Below are 22250 nucleotides of genomic sequence, written 5' to 3' on the forward strand. Positions count from 1 at the left end.
TGAAGATCGAAATTGAGGAATTAAAATGATGATTTTGCAATGCGTTCTTCAAGAGACGAAGTTATCATCAAATTAAATATATGCTTTAATAATATTCTCTAATTCATGGTTCCGACAAAATTATTTAACTTCTCTGACTCAAACGTATGATCTATTACCTTGCAATTTATAGTTTCGAAAGAATTGTACAATTTTTGTAGCAACGTAAATATGTAGCTCGTAGTTATCCATCGATGGAACATAAGAATTTATCTGCTATTTGCTCCAATATTACGCTCTCAAATACCGCTCTTTTCCAACAAGAACTAAAGAGTACATCTGAAAAATAAGCAGAAACGAATCGAATCGAACAGCAAACAAAATTCCCTTCGTTCCTCTCCATTTGCTCGGCCAGAAAACCTGCAATCCAAAAGACCATCCTCCATTGTCACGGCTGACAGGCAAACTAACTCGAACCATTAAGCCTGCACCGTTTCCGGTCGACTTCCATCGGTCGAGCAAGTACCAGGACGAAAAAAGGAAAAAAGAACCTCGATCGAGCTTCGAACGAGCCCGGAAATTAAACGAAGACGTCGTTACGGTACATATTCGCAACGATGATGGCTCGCAATTTTCAAATGATAACCGAGAGAAATCGAAGGTTTGTTCCAGTGAAGGAATCATGGCAGGAGCGAGGAAGAACGTGATGGGGTGGCGGACTCTCGGTAGCTGAGATCAGACGGTATTTCATTACGGCGCGGCGGGCCGACAACGCTCGGAAAACGCGAAACAACTTGGAACAACTGGCCGGAGGTTATACTCGGCCCGCGGTAACATAGTTAGGCGAGAGTGTAGCTGGAGATATTGCGCGAGCACGGCAACTACTCGGCTGTGAGTGGAGTGAGTGGAACGCCGGGAAGAAATAGAGTGAGGAAGGGGTGATGGAAGGACGGAAAGAGAGAAACGCGGCAAGTGGAAAGAGGAAACGGACGGAAGGACGGGAGAAAGGGCAAGAGAAAGAGGGCAAGAAGGGCTTTGGAGGGCGCGAGAAGAGGATGAGAGGAACAGGCTGAGGGGCGCGAAGGTTTAGAAGAGCCACCTAGAGGTGGATGGAACGAAAGAGGGGAAGAGTCGGAAGTACTCTCGTGTCAAGAGGAGATTCTGAGTGCTCTTCTGAGAGACGACCATGCACAGCGCGCGAGCAAGAGAGCCGACGACGTCGACGACGAAGAGAAGAGAGGCGTTGCGCAGAGAGAGGACGCGAGTGGAAGAGAAATAGAAAGACGAGGTTCGACGAAACGCGAGGGATGGGGACCACGGAACCAGACCAGCCTGTGCATAAACGTACACGTATGTACTTGTCTGTATGTGAGTGTTTGGCAGAATGTGTGCGTGATAGGAGAGTCACTTGAAGCTCTCGCGACTTTGTCAGCGCTACATGGAGCCTAAGTGCGAACGTTCTTGCACTCGTGTGCCGTCCCAAGGAGAGGGACGAGGACGCGCCGGTGCACAAGTGGATCTTCGAGGTCAAGATCGAGGGTTCTGCGAGTTTCAGGCTTAAGCACGATCGTTTGCGTCACCGTTGTATTGCGGCCCGCTTGAAATATCCCTGTGTCACACGCTATGTGCGCTCTCTCTCTCTCTCTCTCTCTCTCTCTCTTTTTCTCTTCTGCGTTTGCATTGCCACCCTACTCTCTACTATGCTTCCTGGCTGCCTTGCATCGCGTTACTATCAATTTTGTTGATAGTTAGGGCTTTCAATGGAACGAACTTTGATTTTTCCTTCCTGGTATTTATATTATTAGGTGCTTTTATATTCGTATAAATGTTTTAAAAATTTTACACTTGAGATTTGATATATTTATCGCTTCAAATAAATTTGGTTTAGGTTAATGTTCGATATGTAGGCGTTTCGAAAGATCATGACTTAATTCTAGAAACATTTACAAATATCTAGCGTTTGTTACAAAATTCGTTTCTGATAGATTCGTTTACTGCAGTAGATGAGATAATTTAAATTAACTTTGGAGGCTATAAATTGTAGGCATAAAACACCATCCTCCTGCAAAATTATAGTTGTTTAATATATACGTATGTACGTTAAATAACCTGCGTTTTTGCTTACTGATTCAAACAGATTTCGTATAAATATACAATCTGAGGCAGGAAGTCAGCACATCGATGAATGATTGACAAAAAAGGTTATCGACCGAGTATGGATCAGTCATTCAACAATCACGAAAAAAAGGTCCAACGTTGAATATTAAAGGATTGAAACGCTTGAAAGCGTTTTTTATTTGTAAATTTTTCAACCGCAGTGAATTTTCAATATTTGACAACTCTATTCCACTGATTGTTTCCTATTAAATTTTCATGCCCACCGATTAGTTAATAGTGGAACAAACATAACAAAATTACGCTTATCTTCTTAATCCTACTGCGACTGTCAAATTTTTATATACATAAACAAAAAGACTTCGAAAATAGGGACAGACAGTAGACTTAACTTTTAGTTTACGTGTATGGAACTATTTTGAACGTAGAGCGTAACTAAATATATTTATATAATATGCATTATAGATGCATAGAAATCTGTGTTTCTTTCATTAACAACTGATAAATGATACGGATTAACCGTCATTCATTTATCTGGCCAGAGGTTCGGTTCCATAAGAACGTTGTTTAGTGTGCGTTGAAGTAGAAAGTGCCACCTGTTCAGACACAGCGGTAGAAGATTCTCGACGAGAAGATATTGCGACACAAAGTTGCGTTAGCTCAGCGAAGGGATTCGATTTACTAAAGTCGCTGACCTTGTGTTTCGGCGTGTTTTCACGTAGATCAGCATCTCGCTCGCGAGTATTTTGAGTATCGAACGCAAACCGGCAGCCGGATTCGAAGAATTATTGCACATTCGATCGCGTTTCCTGCAACCTTGCCTCTTGTTTTTCTACCTGGTCTTATCTTTGCTCACCGTCGTATGGGAAGCGAGCGTTTGCAACCGGATCCTCATGAGACGATCCAGAATGTCATTCTGCATTCCGCTCGATTCCTCGCGAGCAAACGGAGCCGCCTGTTTTGCAACTCGGTTACGGCGAAGTCAAACGACGAAATCGCGAGATAAGCGTTTCGATAGATCCGTTTCCTTTTCGCGTATCTTAACATTATGATGATATAGTAGCCTCGCACGAGTGTCAAATGTTAGCGTATAATTACTAGACCACAGATATTTATGCAAATTTATATTTTTCTGAACGTAATTCAAAAAATGGAAGTTACGAGATTTATTTCACCAACTCCGGTATATTATATGTATATTGTCTTTGGACCTGACAAGCTATCTGCCTTTCGTTTATGTCATGTTAAAATTCTCCTATCTAATCGCAAGCTGATATTAAACTCAGGAAAGCAAGAAAAATGTACTTGTCATGACCATTTTCTGTGATCTTCGTATACGTAAAAAAGAACTGTATTTAGTAAAAAAAATTTACAATTTTTCTGCCGGTAAATAGTTCTCATTTCAACAGAAACGTAACCGGCTGAAACAGAGACCTGTGAAATATTTTACTGATATCGTTGTTCGCTTTCTGGTAACGTTCATGCAGCATGGAAAAATGATCGAACTGGGTACGAACTGATGAGAAAAATTAAGTAACGACTGATTACTTCTGTCAAGAAGTTGATTGTTCTTTGTACCGTTGCGAAACGGTTTTATGGGATCGGTCATGCAACGAGAACAGTTTGTAGTTTTGTTTTGGAGTAACAGAGAGAAAGGATCTGAATAGAGTAATAAAGTCTATCTGTGTTCAATCTCTGGCAAATAATTGCTCTTTTAGACAGGTTGCATTATTAATGGCTTTAGTTTTGAATTGTTATGTAATTCTTTGTCACGTCGCAGTACGATAAATAGAAGTTAAATTTGTCGTAATTGGGTATGTTATTATGTGTTACCAGTCGTACAATGGTCTCCGATTAATTTTTTCTCCCTTTGAAACTTGATTATGTCTTTACGTGCAACGAAACGCCAAAAAAAGGCAATTGCAATTTCATGGGCCTTAATGAGGTATACGCTTAATTAAGGATACATCTATCATTTGTGAATCACGATGGTGAAATAACAAAAAGCTTGATCTTGCGACGTTCAACTTGTGTTCCTCTATTATTTTCTGCTTCAAACGGAATATAAATTACCAATTATCCTAATTACACGCTTGAGGCACGCGTTTCACGGTTTATCAGAATTCCTAGCTAAACTATCACTGTTATTACTAACTGTTTACCTAGCTTGACGATATTGGAGGAAACTAAGAAAAACAAGAAATTAATTGTTTTTATTAGAAAGTTGATTGCAATTAACGTATACGAAACGTATCGCCTGTATTATTCTGCAATTAACGCGTTTCTCGATAACATCACTCAATCGCAAGGCGCGAACGCTTATTCCAGCAAAAGGTTACTAAAGTCCCTTTTAATTTACCGAAATGTTATAGCTTCATTTTATCACACTAAAAGATATTTATTTAAATTAAAATATAATATTTAATTCCTATCACTATCGAACAATTATTTTTGAACGAGCTCTACACCATTTGACATTTTAATTTTTAACTCGTTCTAACAGAACTAAATTTAATTATGAAAGAAATTAATCATTCAATCTGCTAGCAATACATATATTTCGATGAATAGACACAACTTGTAAATTATCCTAACATTCTCATTGATATTTAAGACCTGTCACATAAATTCCACGTAAACGATACACAAACGTCGAAAGGGTAAAAGGTATGACTTACCTCCATTGTGCTTCAGGTCGTCGGGTTGACCTCGATGAAGGTCCGGTTTGGTCAACATCGAGAGAGGATGAGCAGCTGTCCCTCCAGCAGTTGCTGCCGCACCCGGTGGAATACCTAATCCGAGAAGAGCAGCGGAGGCTGACGTAGGAACAGGAAGTCCAGCTCCAGGACCAAGTCCAGGAAGTCCAGGTATACCTGGATGTGGACCCATCGCAGCACCTGGTGGTAGCTGCTGGGCATGCACCTGCTGAAGAATCCTTGGCAAGTCTGGCCTTTGTTGCTGTAATGGAGGAGGAAACATGACTTTTATCACCTTGAAGATTAATCATCGATCGTGATATTTCTAGTTAATGGACTTGGATAAACAGTTATCGTTTCCCGCTAAGTTTAAAATCGATTTTGATCAAAGTCATAAATTAACAAGTTAATTGTAAAAGTATTTGTAAAAGTAAAAAATAGAAGTATTTGTAAATCTTATCAGGTTCTATATTTTATTTTTATATAAAAGTAATATTAGATGTTACGAAATTTAAGATACGTAAATGTTACAATAAATACGATGGTGTGCCGCTATTTGTAGCCATTGTAGGAACGATCATTGGATGAAATTCTAGAGTTGTTATCATTTTTGTAGACATCTGCTATCATTATATCATAATCGTATAATGGATGATACAGAAAAGCTAAGCTTGTTATAGCATTTATTTTTTGATATCGCTAAAGTGATCTGAATCTTGCTTATTAAACTGTTAACGAGTTCAGTTCTAGGAAAGTAACAATTTTCAGCATAATTTGATAGAAAGTAGAAAAGATTAGATAAAATATTACGATACTATGAGTAGATAGAAGTATCGATAAAGGTAAACAATTCCTAATGTTTCACTATCAAAACGTTACAAAAAATATCTGAAGCAGTATAAAGGTATAAACATCGTATCGACCCTTCTTGTAATTGCGCAATTTTCAATTCGTTGTAAAAGGTATCTAGAAATTTAGTATAGAAAGCAAGTTGTAATATCAATTTGTAAAGAATTTACGATGAGCAGTAAAGGCAAGATTTTATGTTCAGCACACCGATTACCGGTAATTGACAAGCGCGCCGAGATTTCCAGATAACATCCAATCACCGATCCAGAAATCTAATCTGTGCAACCGATAAACACGTCGTTTAGATAAGTGGCGAGATTAGATTGTACAGCCGATGACATCACTGAACAATGATGAAACACGCCTCCATTAATTATTTTTACCTCCATTAATCACCAAGCCAACACACTGCTCGTAGTTCGCTCGATATCGAACAAATAAATAAAGAGAGACAAAAAAAAAAAAAACACCATCCGTACAATCCGAAGGGTTAGAGATCGTACAATTTTTTCCACCATATTTCCGTCCACCGTGCGAGCGAATCGATGTAAACGTTTTCACCCTTCGACCGTGTATGCGTATGCCAAGGGAAAACGAATAAAGAAGGAGAAGAAGCAAGAAAAAAACGCGTAGTCATCGATCGTAATTTAATTCTCTTCGCTTATTCCGTGCAGGAGCTCCCCTGTTCGGCATTCGTTACGCGGGACACAACTTTCCACCGGGCAGAGCATACAAATCACGGGGGCAAACTTCCACGGGGTCGCGTTTAAATAACCCTCGGCTCCTCTGCCTCCCGTCGCGGTAGTCGTGGTAAATCCGAAAGTACGAAACAAGTGGCGGGACTTATGTAGCCTTCCCAACGAGCAGGACGAGGAACGAAAAGCTAGAAAAGGAAAGAGAAAGAGAGAGAGAGAGAGAGAGAGAGAGAGAGAGGTAAAAGGAACGAGAAAAGTTTCGACGAAACCATAAACGTACTCCCTCGCGCCTGCTAGTTTCCTCGTTAGTTGGCTATGTCGGTCGAGTTTCAGCTGCCAGACAAATTGTAGAGTCGCGCCACGGCAGCGGAGCGTTTTAACGCTTGGCAGATCGCGTTGCTGGAATAAAGACGACTACCAAGAGCGGTGGAAAGCGAGAGAGAGAGGAAGACGTCAAAGAAGCGGAAGAAGGTGGAAACGAAGAAGAGACGCAAAGGATAGAAAAGGAGAGGAAGGAAGGAGTTTCTCGGCGGTGGAGAGGACGATAAGGGGTTGCAGCGGAAAGTGCACCACCCTCTGCAAACTATGGTACACTCGTTAAGGACGGGCCGAATATTCCTGGAGAGCAGTTTGCCGAGATAATTAAATGGTTTAACGATATAATAACCTCGCGTCGAGCGACTGTCTGAGCCACCCACAAAACACACAAACAGAGAGAATGAAATGGGAATGAAACGCTGGTAGAGAGAGAGAGGGAAAAAGGTTGGGCCGAGGGAGAAGAAGACGTCGGAGCAAACGATTTCCCGAGGATTCAAGGGAGGGTTTTCTGTAGAACCCCTAAGAAACGTCCCGAGCTTCCCATCACCGGTAACGATAATAATCCTGACCTCAGGCTGTCGTGCCAGTATTCGCGGCATCGCAGGCGTTCTGGCCCATTCACGTTGAGAAGATCATTTCCGTATTTGTGGCGGGATTCCGCTAATGATTACGACGAACTTTACTCCGACCAGCTGAATGTATCTCGCCCCATCCCTCTTTGTGGCCGATGGCTCGTTTGTAACTTCCTAGCGGGTCGAGTGAATGTACGGAGTGTGAGGGATGTTTGGAATTTTGAATATGTATTTTAGGTATCGGCAGAGGAGACGCAGTTTGGTTTTGCGGGTGCTGGATATTTTAGATATTACGAGGATCACGTGTTTAATTAGTTAGAGTCGTTATTCGGTAAAGGATAATGCTTGTAAACGTTGATAGAATATCGATTTTTACCAGCTTTTTATGCGAAGTCTATGGATGAAAAACATGATAAATCAAATTTCCGAGAGAGTCTCGTTACATTATTAATCAATTTAAAGTTATCTTCTCGTTTAATCTTGCAATTAAATATATGTTTCCGATATCGAACTCGAACACTGTTTAAGAAAAAAACATTATAGATTCGTCATCTATTTTCAGGAAATCCATATCTTTGAATTCACCCTTACTTTGTTCAACTAGTTCGTATTAAAATACTTCTTCTTAGCCAGCAAGTGATATAATGGTCAGAAAATAATAATAAAAACAAAAAATAGATTTATCGTATTTTTCGACATTATTTACTTTCTACAATTACCGGTAGAAAGATCTTTATAAAAAATCATTTTTCACGATACTCGCAAATACGAGACTCCTTGCAAAAAAGAGCAAATATATTCTATAAATAATACAGTATCCCGTCTTCGAAACTTTAATCAACTTTTACCCTTCTACGGCATAAGAGAAAAAACACATTCTAGCAAAAGAAAAAGAAACAGGAGAGAGAAGAAATTCTACTCGCGAGGAGTTAAACGAAAAATTATTGACCATTTACCACTACTTTCACCCCGCAGGCAATTTACCTCTGGGGAAGAGTTAAGCCGGCAAAGCGGGAGTTATTTCAATCTGAAATTTTTACGCTCCGAACGCGGAGGGTCTTCTTTTGTGAGTGGCGGCAAAGAGGAAGTCATTACGAACCCCTTCATCTTCGCGCGAGCCTTCTTACGCCACCTGTATCCACCGGCGGCGTCGCAGGCTTGTTCTCAGCAGTTTTCACCGGTGTCGCCGCGATGCTTGCTGACTCAACCAGCCGTGAAGATAGTGCCGCTAAAAGATCCGACGAGATCGTCTTAACCTTCTTCTATATCACACATCGTTGACGCCTGAAAAGCATCTTCGGCCGTTCCTGTGCTACGATATTATGAACGTCAGCAACATTGTCCGTGCCTCGTAACTTTATAAACAGACGATTTTCTTACGGTGCTAATCGATTTTAAAGCGGCCTTTGCGCAGTTACGCAGGTATCGGTGGTGTTTTATTTTACAACAACGATCGGAGATAGTGTGTATCGTAATTGATAATTGGAAATAGTCTCGTGATCGGTAATTGGCGTTGAGACGCGTGATAAGTCGATAACGATGGTTTTCAGCTGCAAATACGTTGTTGAGATAGTGGACGAGAGCGTGGATAGATCAACAGCTGGTTACATTTTGCTTCTGATAAGAGGCACAGAGAATTGTAAGAAGGCAGATAGGGATCTTACTTGGTGGAACTATGACAATTGTAAAAGTACGTATTGATAAATGATGATTACATTTTGTTATCGACGTATATAGCGTAATTTGTTCTAAGACGAATATTACATCAGAAAATTAAAACAAAGAATCATCCGTATCGACTAGGTTATCGATTAGGTTATATTACTTTTTAATTATTATTTCTAAAGAGAACAAATTTAAAAAGTTTTTACAAAAGAGATATTTTTACGCTTGAAACACCACAATCTTTGCAACAGATTAATCCTCGAAAAAACCAATCTTTCTTATACTCCAGAGAATACGGTTCACAAGAGGAAATTTTACGACTCTTTTCACGATTGTCGGCACTAGACGGTGCGCGCACGCGAGCGAATTCCGCGAGGCGTTGCTGCGTTTTTCTTTCGATGCCGTAACAACCTACAGGATTGGAGACAGCGTCGTGGGACGAGAAACAAGTCGATGCAAAAAAAAAACGACGCAAGAAAAAACAAGGACAACTACTTTGAGAAGAATCGGTAGCAACAAGAACGACCGAGAAAGACACGAAGCAAAGAAAAGAAAGATAGGGAGGCAAGAAGGGGGAAGCGATTTAAAGCGCGCGGAATCCAGGGATTCTGCTAAGGATTTGCCGCACGTAGCCCGACAACGCCGCGGATCCGTGCAAGTTTCTATGGTCGGAGAGTTGAGAGAGTCGAGGCAGCGAGAGGAGAGGATCGACGAGAGAAAATCGAGGGGTTGGCCGAGGGATGGAGGGAGGTTTCGAAGGCAGTTGGGTAGCAGGAATGCTGATTAGTCGGTGCTCGTGCGCCGTAACACTATAACCTATCCGGCCTGGAAACCGGGCAGGAAGACTCTGGATAAGATTCGAGGGGCGAAGGGAAGGAAAGTGGAGTGTATAGAGAAGAGAGACAGAGAGAGAGAGAGAGAGAGAAAGGGAGAGAACGAAAGAGGAGCAGGGGTTGCAGGGTTCGAGGAATGGGGTTGCAGATCAGAGTGGCGGGGTGGATGAGCGCGCGCGATCCAAGGCGAGTAGAACCGAGAGACTCAGGATGAGAGAGAGTAGGGGAGAGAACGCCGGCAGAGAAGCCGGCGGCTTAATAGGGAGGAAATTGAGTGCTCGAGCAATATTGAGGAGGATTCGGGATTCGGGATTCGCCAGGATCGTATCCATCCGTCCGCTTTCGGATTCCTCGGGCGTGCATCGGCTTCCTCCTACCACCGACCAGGGATTCTCATTCGCCGCGAATGCGTTTCACGCCGGACTGAACGCGAATCAGACCCGACCCGTGTATTCACCGACCATTCTACACGCCGATACGCCCGCGAACGAGTTCGCGTAAATTTTCCTCCAAGGGGATTTGCGGCCGAACCAGCTCTTCCACCCTCACCCCATCGTGGCGGATTGAACTTTTCCTCGAGGTCCGTCCACCTCGATGATCGCGCGCACCGTTGGGGCTTCTTCCCTGTTTGGCTTTGGAAGAAATTAATTGCGTTCTCTGGCCGATTGCTGTAACCTTTTGCGGTGTTCACAACAACGATAAGACACGATGGAGATAAATGTATTATCTGGTAGATTTTTCTTACTAACTCGTTGTTTAATATGAGCAAACTACAGATGTTTATGCAAATTCAGATTTTTATCGATCGATCGAAGAAACGAAAGTTGAATAGAAATTTGTTGCATCCTCTAAATATTCAAACAGCTAAATAATTCGTGCATTTATATACATTATGTGCAGTCTGTACATTTTTGCACATTTAAATCTTCCATCGAGAGTAGAAGTACATTAATTCTTAGAGTCAAAATAATTTGTTGTTTCAAATGAATGCAAAGCAGAAACATTCGGCGCAGCAATTCATTTTATTGTTATCTGGATTTGATTTGAAAAGAACGAATCCCTTCGACTTTGTATAATTAATGCAGCTTATCGGAATAAATAAATGCTGTAAGTTCCGCATATTCGTAAAAAAGTCTGACTTTATATTCTCAATATCTCACGTATCGTAGGTTCCATTGAAAAATTTAAACGCTAAAAATTAGTCGGCTAAATATACGACCTGTATTATAGAGATATTTCAGTCGCATATTATGGAGAACGTAATTGCTTTTATATTGATCTGCTAATGCTCGTGGTCGTAAATATTGAAAATTGAATATTAAAATTAGAAACGCTTTGTACGCCAACGCGCGAAATACGATATACAAACAAATAGATAGAGTGTCAAATGTTTCATAAAATAAGTACTCTGATGACCGAAATATGAATCAAACGTTATTCGATATTCATGAAGGTTTGCTAAAACTGAAAGCCCATAAAGCGTCGAACAACTCGTATCTCATATAACAACGTAAAATCTTGCTGGCTATAAACTAGAGTTTGACACCGACAACGAATAACAACGATACGACAATCGTTGACTAATAAAACGCGTAATTGCGACGAATAACTTTATTCGTTTCGTTCGCAACAAATTTCCCCGATTCGTAACGAATTTCACGGTGCGACCGTTTTGCACCCGGTGTCCCTTCCTATCGCTTCGCAATCGTTTTCAATTTAGAAATTTATCTATCCGTCGTTTCGATAACTCCGCGCAATGAAAATAACAACCGATCCTGCTATAAAAAAAAAAAAAAAAAAAAATGACAGAAAGGAAAAAGGAGACAAAAAATGAGGAGCAAAAAAAAATTTTCCCCCGTGTTCACAAATCATTTTTTCGGCGGCCAGATCGATTCGAGACGAGCGGTTTTGTTTTGAACAGAAATCGATTTTCCATTAGAGGAACAATGAAATCCCTTCAATTTCGATCGCTCGTGAGAAACTTCGATTGTTGGCCAGCGTGTTTGTTTTTCGTGTCATCGGCCACGCTTAATAATTAATTTGCGGATTCGACGTTGCTATTGGAAGCGTCGTTGGATAGATTTGGCGGTAAATACAAATATCACGTCACACGATGTATAAATGTATACGCACGATACTGTTTAATCGTAGCGAATTGGGAAACAGGGAAATGATGAGCATACCGTACAGCTACACTTGTATTTTCATATGTTGCGGTGTATTTCTCTTTCATCCACAATTATAATGTACGATAATAAGCTAAATATAACCGATCCTAATTTATGGTTTGTATTAATCGCTTGCCATTATCGCTTCATTTTGTTGCATATTCATAAACGTCTAATTCGGTTAGAATTTGTATCAGAACCAGTATCACATAAAAGCGATCTGTGCGATTATTTAAATACCGTTGAATAAATTAAAAATTTAAACGTTGTATAAAATACCCGAGTAGCGATAATTTCTTTCTAATATTGCACGATAATTTAATACGTAATAGAGTAACAATAGCTAATTTAATAAATAACATCAACACGTTATAAATCCTTCTTTTTTACGATTTTTAAATTCATATAAATCTATAAAATTTACCTGCAAACTTTCATATGACTTGTTACCGAACCATGTGAATTTATAATGATATTTATTAATATCGATAACTCGTAGCTTGTGATTTAAGATTTCACTAGCACATAGTATGATTTCAATGTGTGATAAGCAGGTTCAATGAAATTAAGTATTTAATCGTTTTATAAAAAATATACTAACGTATAGATTCTATGGAAACTTATAAAACAACTGTATAGATATGTAAATCCTACTAATTTAAAAAAAAAATAATTTTCTTCTCACGACAGCAAAACAAGTTATCAATTTGGATATCAATCCTCAGCAATAACACTTGGCTCGCTACATTCACCCATTCGAAATTCCATGTTGCCCGAAATTTTCATGTGACCGAGTAAACTTACGAACGTATACATCGTGTACGCGTGTAACCGTGTGTCGTGATACACACGGCCGTGTATCACGAGCGGGTAATTTATCTTCCATTGGCGTGCACTCACCCCGATAATGGCGTTGAGTTCGGTCATGGTCACTTGTTTGGCTCTGTCAACAGCAGTAGCGACTTGTTGTTGGTGTTCCTGGGAGAGAAACGGCAGGATCTGAGCAATTATGGCGTTTAACCTCTTCGCTATCTCTGTCTGAAAATAGAAAGGAGAAACGATCCTTATTAAAGGGTAAATCGTTTTACGGTTGATCGACGAACCATGTTCGCCGTAATTGAGCTCGGATAACGATTGTCCTTTTCCCTCGCTCTCTATGATTCACCCACGCTCACCTCTCTTTGCCTTTCTCCTCACGCGGTTATTCCAACGGTATCAATCATCGAGCGTGACACCAGTCGTATCGAACGCGTGTACATTACTTAATTCGAGTTTTATTGAGTCCACTCGCTTTCTCGATTGATCGTTTAGCTCGACCGAATCGTCGACCTGTGATTTATATCGTGGTTCTCGCGTCAATCTCGCGATATGCGTATGGGTAATTGACTGCTATTATCTCGAATTCGCGTGATAGCATGTATTCGACGAGAATTTATAGACCGGGGCATTAAATAGAATGTTAAAAACCTTTATGTAACTTTTATTTGTTAATAGATTTAATGCTAAGTTAGATTCAACGTATGCAGATTTCTGTAAAATTGTTTCTTTATTTTTCAATTTTAAAATTCCCTACACTTTCCTACATTCTCTCTGATCTACTACTTTCACTTGATTGCCAAGCTGACGTATTGTTCCATTCCCTCCATAATTTTCAAGATATTCTGACAATATTACGATATTAAAATGTTGCTTGTAGTTGGAAAGAAAAAGTTTGTAATTTGGACGTAGGATTAAAGAGGACATGTTTGAAAATTACGTAAAAATTACATTGTACAAACTGTTCTTATTATCAATTAATACGTAATTCACCTTCCAAGATATACTGACACTGATATAATTAAATGCATCGGGCGTATAGGAACGAATTAACAATGATGAACCAAGTGGTTCCTCAGTTGTCCGGAACACTTGGCGGTTTTCCGGTGGACTGCTGCGACACGTGACTTCTCTAGCTCACCGGGCGACCTTAATTTCCGGCCAAAGTGATGGCAGATACAGGTAATGCCCGTTGGCATCGGTCGAGACGAAAATTGAGCCGAGAAGGGGGAGAAAGAGAAAGAGAGAGGCCACGCTACCGCCGATTCAGCGTGGATTTAATTTAATCCCCGTCAGTCTGTTCTGACCGGAGGGTGTCGTAAACACCCTTGGCCGGTTATGGCACACCTGCATTTGTACTGTACTCGTTTTCCTCGTAAGGGTGCGTGAAGCCAGCCTTTACCTTATTTCATACGATCAAAGCAGCAACCAGCGGTTGCAGATTCTCTTTGCCATAATATATTGTTCTTTTGTGAACGTTCTGCATATTCTGGTTGTGAATATTGGAAGAATGTGGTTACTCGGATGTGGAAAGGAGCCTTGGTGTGTTTTCTGGTTTATGAATATTGGAATATTCGATTACCGTGTTTAAAGCTTTGTTACATACGAGACTTTTAGAAGACAAACTGATGCAACGTTTTATCAATATTTTAATTTCATTAGGTAAGCACACGATTAACATTAAATTCTCGAGAATCAAATAAATTACTTCGATAATTTTACTCGTCGGAAGGAAATGACACGAACAATACTTACGTTTTGTAAAAAGAACTATTAAAACAAGTAATATTTTAATATCTTTCGGAGTATTGATATTATGAACAGAGATTTTTAAAATTACGAAGAGAGTGGAACAATCGTTTGTCTGTAAATGATAGAAAATATTGAAATATAATTTATTATTTTTTTCTCTCTCTCTCTTCATATGGTATTGACGAAAATTACTGAAAAATTTCAAGCACGTTTTATATAAACGCATAAATAATTCTGGGAAATCTTTCAATCTAAAAATCTATTTTCAAATATTGCATCTGCTTGTTATAAATTCTTGCAGCCAGAAAAATCCGATTATCTATCCGGTAACGATAATTACTGATATATAAACGTATCTGTTCCAGCATAATTATTTACGGAATTATTTCCCATCGTTATTTTCCACCTTATTTACTACTGTGACGTTACAACCTGTTATTTATCACTGTTCATTTCACTTCATCTAATATTGTATCTGCATGTCTCGTTTCTGTTGTCCCTCTAGCGTCGAATATTCTGAATTTTGCACGCTAGGGTCGCGTTTCAGCGTACTCGAATTTTAATCGGTTTCAACTTTAATGAAGCCGCCGCGTAATTGGGAATAATAATTCGATTAATGTATAATTGAACGCACCGCCCACTTCCCAGCGGTGCTGCTAGCGAAATCACCGGGGTTCATTTGTGTTAACGATGCGACAAATCATCGATTTTACCGACCGAGTTGCGCGAAGATGCTCCGTTAATTGTAGAGCGCGGAAGTTAAACGAGCTTTACGATTCATAGGATTTAACAGAGACTTCTTCGAATCGCAGAATCGAACGGACCGATGAATCTCCGCCTAACGTACGATCTTTCTTTGAAGTTCGAAATGTCAAGATCATATGATACAAACGATAAAACTTGCTTACAAACGAAACGTATAATTAGCTGATACAGATTCGTGATCGAATTGATAGAAGGCAGACACGAAATAATTGCAAGAATGTAATTCCTTTGAGTCAAAGACGCAAGTTAACGATATCGTACGCGTACAACGTAAGGAAATTTTATGAATCAAGACATCGTTATAATGCAACAGAGCAAAGTTATAATCGGCAACACAAAGGAACTTCGTATCGCGTGTTCCTTCTATATTGATTCGGTTTCATATCCGATGCTATAAAAAATTCGATATCATCTACTATGTTCTATAAAGAATGTAAGAAAGCAGAACTTCCGCTAGAGTATCACGAGAGAAAAGCCAGAGCATCGAAAATTTCCAGCGAAATGGAAGCGACATTGCACCCTTACGTATACCTTATTCGTATCTCTCATACTTTTTACAATTTTAAAAAGCCTGGAAAGATAAAAAAATACCTAAGCGCGAACATAACTCATTCAGTTTCATTGTGTATCGCTAGAATCCTCTAAAAAAATTCTTAATCATTGCGTATCAGAATTCTGATCGCGAGTGCAAACAAATGCAAATCAGATTGTACACAGTACGAGAAAAAACTGAAACAAAATAAATTAAAAACCTTGAAGACTCCCCATGCGCTCTCAGAAATTCATGCCACTTGGCTCTTCACCACCCCAATTACCAGCGAGGGGTTGCAAAAGAGGCGTCTCGACGGTGGCGACCCATTAAGCGGCGCCTGTGCGCCGTGCTTTTCGCGCGTTCGCAAAGATGGAGCGTACGTGTAAACGAGAGGAAACATCGCGGAAACGGAACAAGTTTATTCGTTGCGCAACAGGAAGCAAAACAACCGGGTGTCCGCCTACGAAAACGGTGCACGACGCTCCTCCGTACGACTGGTAAACGCGAACTGCAGATATGATCTATCTGGTAAATGCAACCAGCCCTTCCAGGACCTCTTTCTCTCCCTTTAGTTCTTGTTTCACCCCGTCGTCAGAACGTCTCGCAGCAACGGTAACGCAAGCATCGCGGCCTGACAGCAGCTGTTTTCACTGCCGCTCAAACAAGCCCTGGATGCTAATTGAAATATCGCGGCCACTAAAATTCTTGGCAAGTTTCCCTCTCTCGAGCCTGCGAGCTGACGAGCGAGCGACCGGAAAGAAGGAGGACAAGGTAGAGGGAGAGAATGAGGCAAGGCGGGAGTTGTTTTAATTACCCGTCGTCCTCCCTGCGTGCTAGTCATTAGACCACTAATTATAACGTACGGAAGAATGAGTCGCGCCATCCACGAATGAACTGTACCGAGCGGTGAAACACGAACCGAGGAACACGATATTGCGATTTTCGTTGCTTTCAGATAGATATAGACGTTCGAAAGATACGCGTTCGCGTATAATTCGCGAACGTTATACGCTAAAGTGATAGATTAACTCTTTCGGGCACCATCTCTCACTAGTTTCGCTATAGTTATATGAACAACTACGTCAGCAAAGGTATAAATACCAGAAATAAATGGCATAAGGAAAACACATATACGTTTCTGTTAATTTCCTGATGTTTTATGTTATTTTCAGTTCAAAATAAAAACTATCGATTAGGATACAAGGATTTCTTTTATTTCTTCAAGTTTCTAGAACTACCACGCCAGTCACATGGGCTGGTTTTACAATTTTATTTGAAAATTCCTACTTTATGTTACATTTTTTTCCGCAATAATATAGTGTCTTTCGCAATGATAACTAAAAGAATAATATAATAAATTTCATTTTTTTTATGTATTCAAACTCAAACTAATTTTGAGTCAAGGCTACTTATACTACCACCAGTCAAAATGACTGATTCTACGATTTTACAAATGTGCCAACTCTCCTTTAGGGATCATGGTCCCAGATCGATTAATAATACCAAAAATGTACTACATTCTGTAAGAAAGTAATAAATCAATAAATATAAAAATATTCTATTATTACGTATTTTTTAAAGACCAGTCATTTTGACTGACTTGGGTAGAAATAGCTTCGTGTTAACTATCGGTAGTTCTAGTGTTCATTATACAAATGTAAATCTCGTAACCTGCGGTGTCGATCAGTTTCATAAAACAATTGGAAACTGGGATCTTCCTAGAACCTTATGTAAGAGAAATCTTTCTGAGAACGGATAAATACTAAAACGATTTGCACTTCTATCGTAATCTCTTGCGTTGTTATCATTCGTTTCATTGTTTCTTTGGAAACGTTATTCAGAGACCAATTACTTTCTATAACCACACAACTCAGCAAAAAAAAAAAAAAAAAGGAAGAAGAAAGAGAGAAAGAAAAAAGAGAAGAATAAAAAAAGACTGAGGAAAATTTGGTTAAATACTGGGAAAGTAGCAATCTTTCGTTTATCCCGTTATCCAATGGCTATTTCTATTTAAAATCGGTTGGCTGACGAGAACAAAGGGAACGCTCGTTACCGTTCCACAAAAGCTTCTTCAAATTGCATTCTCGAAGTTCGTCGCGTGCAAAATTCGCCTTTTAAATGGGCGCGGTAGCCGCGGGAGCCAAGGGGACAACAAGCTTCGCGTTAATTTCCAGCGCGTTGATACAATTTCACGGCGCATAATCAAGCCACCGGAGTTAAAAGAAGAATCCCGGGGTAAAAAGAAATAGAAAAATTGCGTGCAAAGGGTGAACCATCGAGGGAGATGGGGGTGAGAGAGAGAGAGAGAGAGAGAGAGAGAGAGTGCAACACGACTAAGGGAGGACAGTACAAGACGTAATTGCGTTGCCAAGAAGTTTTCTCCGGCTGAAGAGGTAACCAAGGAAATAATGAATGGCTCGGATGCTTTAGCAGGTGCGCGAAGAAAAGGGTGAAAGGAATAAAAGGGGAAATAGAGAAGGGGGCAAAAGGAAGGACGAGGGAGAGTTTTGGTGCTGCTAGCACAGCTCTCATTGTCCCGGATTTCACACGGGAGAGATGAAAACCTTGGTTGGAATGAATTTTTCCCTACCGAGCCAAATTGGACCAAGAAGATTGCCAGCCTGACCGGCTACGTGTCCCTTTTCCGTTGCAAAAGGCGCTTCTCTCAATTCAGAAATTGCCAACGGATCTCCATCTTCAAAAATTTACTTCAACAGGGGCTGGTCTTTTTTTTCTTTATCATGCGAATGATTTTAGGGATATTAGATACTCTTATCGTATTTCGTTATAAGTACTTTTATACGGATACTTGGACCATTGCAAAATTACAACAAAATAATTGTTTTACCATTTTGTAAAAATGATAGGTTCGTTGAAGAATCTTTAACTCAGCTCGCTACTGATTATCTTGAAAATTTATTCCATGTCGCTTTTATGTTTATACAAAATCTTTGCACTTGTTCCTTTCTTTCAATGATTGTCTTCAAGTCTACTGTGGTTACAGTATCATTGATGATAAATACTATGTATTCATATCAGGGATCTCCCAATTGTTGTAAATAATATACATATATATACAGAATAGAATGTATATATCTAAGAATTAGAATGTTGATTATGACTATTCAAGTAACACACGTTAACCCGAAAACATCATTAGAGAAACTAACAATTTCTCAAAATGAATTTTCTCCCAGACCAAAATTACGTAATTTAAAAAAAAAGAATAAAAACTTATTCTGAACTTATTACTCACTGACAAACTTCCCTCTCTTTTACTCAAGTCATTCTACATACACACACATACACACACACATACCCCGAATATCGAAACCACATTATGCACCTACAGATTATAATTTCTACACATTATAAACTTTGCCTACGTCTCTATACTCCATCCATTTCATCAATGATCCCTGAACGAACAGTGCATCAAACACCACGGGATACAGATATGCAGCAGCGCGTGTAAGAATCTTGGTTTTAGCCTGTGATCGACTGTTATTCTCTTCTCTTTGGTTCTGGGTGCGCATAGCACGGGGTCGGGACATGCCGAGACAAGGAGGCGGCGGCGGCGTGGCTCGTAATATCACGAAAACCGCAAGAAGCTTTAGCAAAGTGCCTGCACTTCGCCTGATGTGCCGCCTACACTCGACTCGCGTTTCCACGTCGACCTGTATTCATATGATCGTGTGCGTGCTCGAGTGTGTCGGAACCACGCGAAATAGGCATTCTCGTATAACATTGTACCGGCAGCCGTCTAAAAGCTGGCAGCAACATTCGCAGCATGAAAATGCAAAGCGACAAAGTGCCGCCGATAAAATTCTTCGCCGGTAAAACGATGACGTGAACCGAATGCTCTTCCGCCACCTACTTCTATTCCCGCTTTCTATCGACAGCCAGCCTCGAAGCTCGATATACAGCCGATAATCTAATACATACCACGCTCCGACCGGGAACATCCAGGAATCTCAATGATCCCGCTTCCAGAGGTAAGACGATCCCACGTCGTCCAACTTTACGCTGATTCCTTTTCGCTTGAGGGCGGATCAAGTTCGGGCAGATATATCGAAGAATGTTTGGGGAAAATCTGGAATGTCTTTATTGGTTTGCATTTTCTTTCATAATTATGTTTCACGAGGGGGTTTAAGCTTCGCTCTGTGTTTCTTCCTTCCATTTCTTCGATCAGTTGCGGATACTTTTTAAAAGAGAAACAAATTTTTGAGTTTCAATCTTTTTCATATTTTTTATCTTACTATCGTGTAAACTATCGTCGATTTTCGTATTCCAATAATCAAATGATTCGGATTCAAATGACCAGGGTTACAAGATTTGAATGATTTTATCGAAGAATCTATTTCGGATTGGAAAATGTTTAAAATGTTGTGAATTAATTAAAGTTTTTTTTAATGAACTACATTTTAGATTTTAGATTTTACATATTGAAATACATGTGGCTACATTTTTCATGAACATTCGCAATCTATTAATTATCAGCTTCTACTGTAGGTATCTACCTGATACTTTTCCTTTATTTAATCACCTTGTTTGTTAGTTACAATACACCAGCAGCACATCTCATTTACCCCTTATCTTTTAAGAGAAAGATTCAAATCTATAAAAGAAATTCAAACGACTTGTAATTCCTCAAGATACATCGGCAAAAGGTTAATATCATAAATAAGACGATACATAAGATGTGATATCACCGTTGATACATCAAGTATAAAGCTGGAAAGACGATAAGTATCGAATAACCACTGGCAGATCATAGAATAAAATCCGAAACTCTTGCACGGCTTTATTGTTTTATACCCACGGCTTTCCTTGCCCTCGTATTTCCTTAGCTTTTTATCGCCGAAAAGTGCTCTGTTATTGCCTTCAATAAACAGTTTATTCGTAACTAGCGTGTTCTTTACGACCTCCCACGCGTTGAAATTGCGCGTCATTACGACCCACGTGAAAGCACCGTGTAGATTATAAATAGGATCTTTTATCCCCGAAACTTTCAAACGCCTTGATACTCGAATAAAGACGCGTCATTATCCCACGCGTAAATTTCTTCTTCGTTAAAGCAACCACGTCGTTCTAAACTGTGTATTTCATCTCGTTTCAAAAGATTTAAATTCAAATATCCGGAGAAAAAAATAATGATACGCCTAAGATATATACATGAGATTTTCAAATGTATTCTTTGGAATCATTATAGGAGTAGTGCGTTCTAGTTGCAGAAAAATAATCAAACGGGATCAAGATGATAGTACGTGTGACGCACTCGATGTTTTGCTTGGCCCGCGTTCTTTTCACTTCGGCTAACGCAAACTCTGTTGCGTTGAAACATTGTTTGTTATTGCTTTCGGGGAGCAAACACGCGTGGGCGTAACTACAAAGGTGATGATAACAAAATCTGAGGTGGTACATGGCTGTTTGTGTTGGAATTCCTCGTTGTAACATCTATGTACCATAAACTAAGCTCAGAAATAGTACGTGGCCCGTTAATTTAATTTTAACACTTTACTTATCATGTTTCTGGTGCGTAGTAGTAGTTAATCGCGTTGAAAAGCTCTATTGGAGTATGTCGTAATCATTCAAGAATTTTCCAATATTTTCGAGCATTTACTTCTATATTCAAAAATAGATTTTTCTTTAAACCAATTGGTAATTACGTATATCGATCAGGACACGCCTTGGCGGCTTTTTTAAAACGTGTTGCCAGGCTCATAATTCTTTTAATTTTACTGATGCACTCTCGCTCAAAAGTCGTACCAACTTAGGCCACGTTCTATTCTTCGCTTCAAGATTGAGCATTTAATGTAGATTATGATCTTTTATATTTATATACAGAATTATACGTATTTTATAGGGTTGTTGAAGTGGGTTCCACTTCAAGGAAAACTCCACATCTTTTCTAAAGTTTAGCTTTCTTAGTCCTGGAAGCCATTGAGTACTGTTTAGCACTAAATCAATTCGAAGGGCCTCTCAAGGCTCATAGTTTTCTAGGAACATGCCTTGCACAGATGATACGACGAGGTACAGACAGGCCAGTTTTCCGTAATTGTATAAATACTCATGGCTTCGAAGCTTTTTCGTAAAGTAACGCTGCCATTGTACTTAAACTTGCTTAAATATATTTTTTCACTATACATTCATCCACGCATTTCCTCTCTCTCTCTCTCTATTACGAGATAAAACCTTAACAAGGATAAATTCTAATAAAAGCAAACCTCAGTAAATGCAATCATATTACATTTACGCTAAGAAAACGGAAACCACCAAATATCCAATTGAATGGCATGCACATAACACGAATAAGACAAGTTAAATACCTAGGACTCCACTTAGACACACAACTTACATGGAAACAACATACTAAATCAATTACAGACAAAATACGGATAAAAAGAAGACAGATGTACTGGCTAACTAGTCGAAACTCTAAACTCAGCATAGAAAGTAAACTAAAAATCTACAAAACGATAATAAAATTAATTT

The 22250-nt window shown here is 39.6% G+C and overlaps 1 protein-coding gene across 1 annotated transcript in view; it reads right to left on the reverse strand.

Moving 5' to 3' along the window:
• The window catches only part of LOC117166167 (protein groucho), a 155289-nt gene that overhangs the window by 37027 nt on the left and 96012 nt on the right, over nt 1–22250 (reverse strand). Inside the window, exons 5-6 of the mRNA XM_033349920.2 lie at nt 12791–12928; nt 4773–5052 (exon numbers count right to left, since the gene is read on the reverse strand). Coding sequence (XP_033205811.1) covers nt 4773–5052; nt 12791–12928 — 418 coding nt within the window. The remainder of the gene's footprint in view (nt 1–4772; nt 5053–12790; nt 12929–22250) is intronic.

This window comes from Bombus vancouverensis, chromosome 2, assembly GCF_051014615.1.
Source record: "Bombus vancouverensis nearcticus chromosome 2, iyBomVanc1_principal, whole genome shotgun sequence".
In the NCBI taxonomy this organism is placed as follows: domain Eukaryota; kingdom Metazoa; phylum Arthropoda; class Insecta; order Hymenoptera; family Apidae; genus Bombus; species Bombus vancouverensis.